We start from the raw sequence: 1,615 nt of genomic DNA on the forward strand, positions 1-1,615 counted from the left end.
AAAGTCACACAGCTTAGCGACAAGCCCCTCAGAGCGCGCCGACAGCAGCACGTTCGATGGCTGGAGGTCAAGGTGCACGATGGGGGGAGATCGCGTGTGCAGGTACGACATTGCTCTTGCAATCTGCACGCCGAGGGAGCGGCTCTCGCCCCTCTGATCCCCGATCAACAAATCTCCCAGAGTCCCTGCGTCGGCATAGTCGAGAGCGAGGAACGGCGTCTCGCGCGGGGCGCATGCAAAGCCCATCACATAGATGATGTTCTCATGGTGTAGTGCTGCCGCGATCTGACACTCGGAGGCAAAGGCGCTGCTCGCGCGCAGCGGCTGCTTCACCGCGAGACGACCACCGTAGTGGCGGCCAAGCCTAACGGTGCCTTGGCCGCCCTTGCCGAGGCGACCCTGGCTGCTGCCAAAGGCGATGTCGCGCAGGGCGAGGCCGCCGTACCGGCTCGCGGTCGGCGCCAAAGGCGGGATCGGAGCGACGAGGCGAGGAGCAATTGTAGGTGGAAGAGCGGCGAGGGGCGGCGGAAGTGCCAAGCTCGGCTGCCTCGCGACGAGCAGGTGGCCCCTGCCGTGCTGGCCGAGGGCCCGTGGCCGAGGGACGGTAGACGGAATCGGGACGGGAACGAGAGCCGCAGGAGCAGCGTCAGGCACCGCGAGGGCGGCGGCCTCCGCTCTCGTTTTCTTGAGTCTGCGTCTGTACTCGACCTTCTCGGCCCTGCGGTCACGGCCCCGATCGCCCCTATCATCCGGATTGGCGCGTCTATACACGGCCTCAGCGCGTGCCTGCGCCGCGGATCGCTCCCTTTTCGGCATGTCGTTGCATGTCAAGAACCCAGTGTCGGGAGCGAAGGCGCGAGTGGTGACACGCCCGCAACCTTTGAGCACCTGTGCGTCCCCCACCAGACATAAATCGTCCCCCACCAGACATCGAAGTCAAATGTCAAAGACACCTCTAGGGACTGGCAAAGTGGGCTGCCACACCCACAAAGATGCAGAAAAAGGGGACACCGGCGTGACGTGGCCTCTCGACGGGTTTGTTGAAGCAGAACTTGGTTCGGCGCACGAGCGAGCACGCACACACGAAATGAATGAATGTTTGCCGCGTGGGTACAGACGCAATTTAGTGGGTTCAGGGACGGTTAAGCGGGAGGATTGAATTCGTATCTCAGGGCAACCTTTTAGTGTACTAGTATCTAGACCGTATAGTGACCGGCGCGCAGCGCCGAAGAAAATTTTGGCAGAAATCGCTTATAGAAATCGGCTGCTGGCTCGCCCGATTTCCCTCGCCGAAACAGAAATCGGCTGCTGGATGCCGACGCCCCGATTTCTATCGCCACGCCTCGCACTGTAAGTATGGTCGCGCCGGCCGGTACTGCTGCGCGCGCCCGTGGTGTCCGCATGGGTGTCCGATGGTCTGTCTCTGATCTTGACAAATACATCATCCTCTGTGCTCGATACACCTCTCTCTCCGTAGCGCGCCGCGTAGAGTAGTCTCCTCTCTCCCAGCTGTGGTCTCTCTCTCGACTCCCCGGCGCCTGTCAGTGTCTCTCCTCCCCCCGGACGCGGACCCGCGAGACTCAAAACGCGCGTGCGGGTAGGACTCACATCTCCC

The 1,615-nt window shown here is 62.2% G+C and overlaps 1 protein-coding gene across 1 annotated transcript; it reads right to left on the reverse strand.

The window, feature by feature from the left end:
* Nucleotides 1-8: 8 nt before the first annotated feature.
* EMIHUDRAFT_256695 (hypothetical protein) lies at nucleotides 9-816 on the reverse strand (the record flags this gene model as incomplete). Its single annotated transcript, XM_005766335.1, has 1 exon — nucleotides 9-816. A coding segment is annotated over one exon (808 nt), but the record flags the coding sequence as incomplete, so codon positions are not given.
* Between the last annotated feature and the right edge of the window lie 799 nt (nucleotides 817-1,615).

Source organism: Emiliania huxleyi (assembly GCF_000372725.1).
Source record: "Emiliania huxleyi CCMP1516 unplaced genomic scaffold EMIHUscaffold_5152, whole genome shotgun sequence".
NCBI lineage: Eukaryota > Haptophyta > Isochrysidales > Noelaerhabdaceae > Emiliania > Emiliania huxleyi.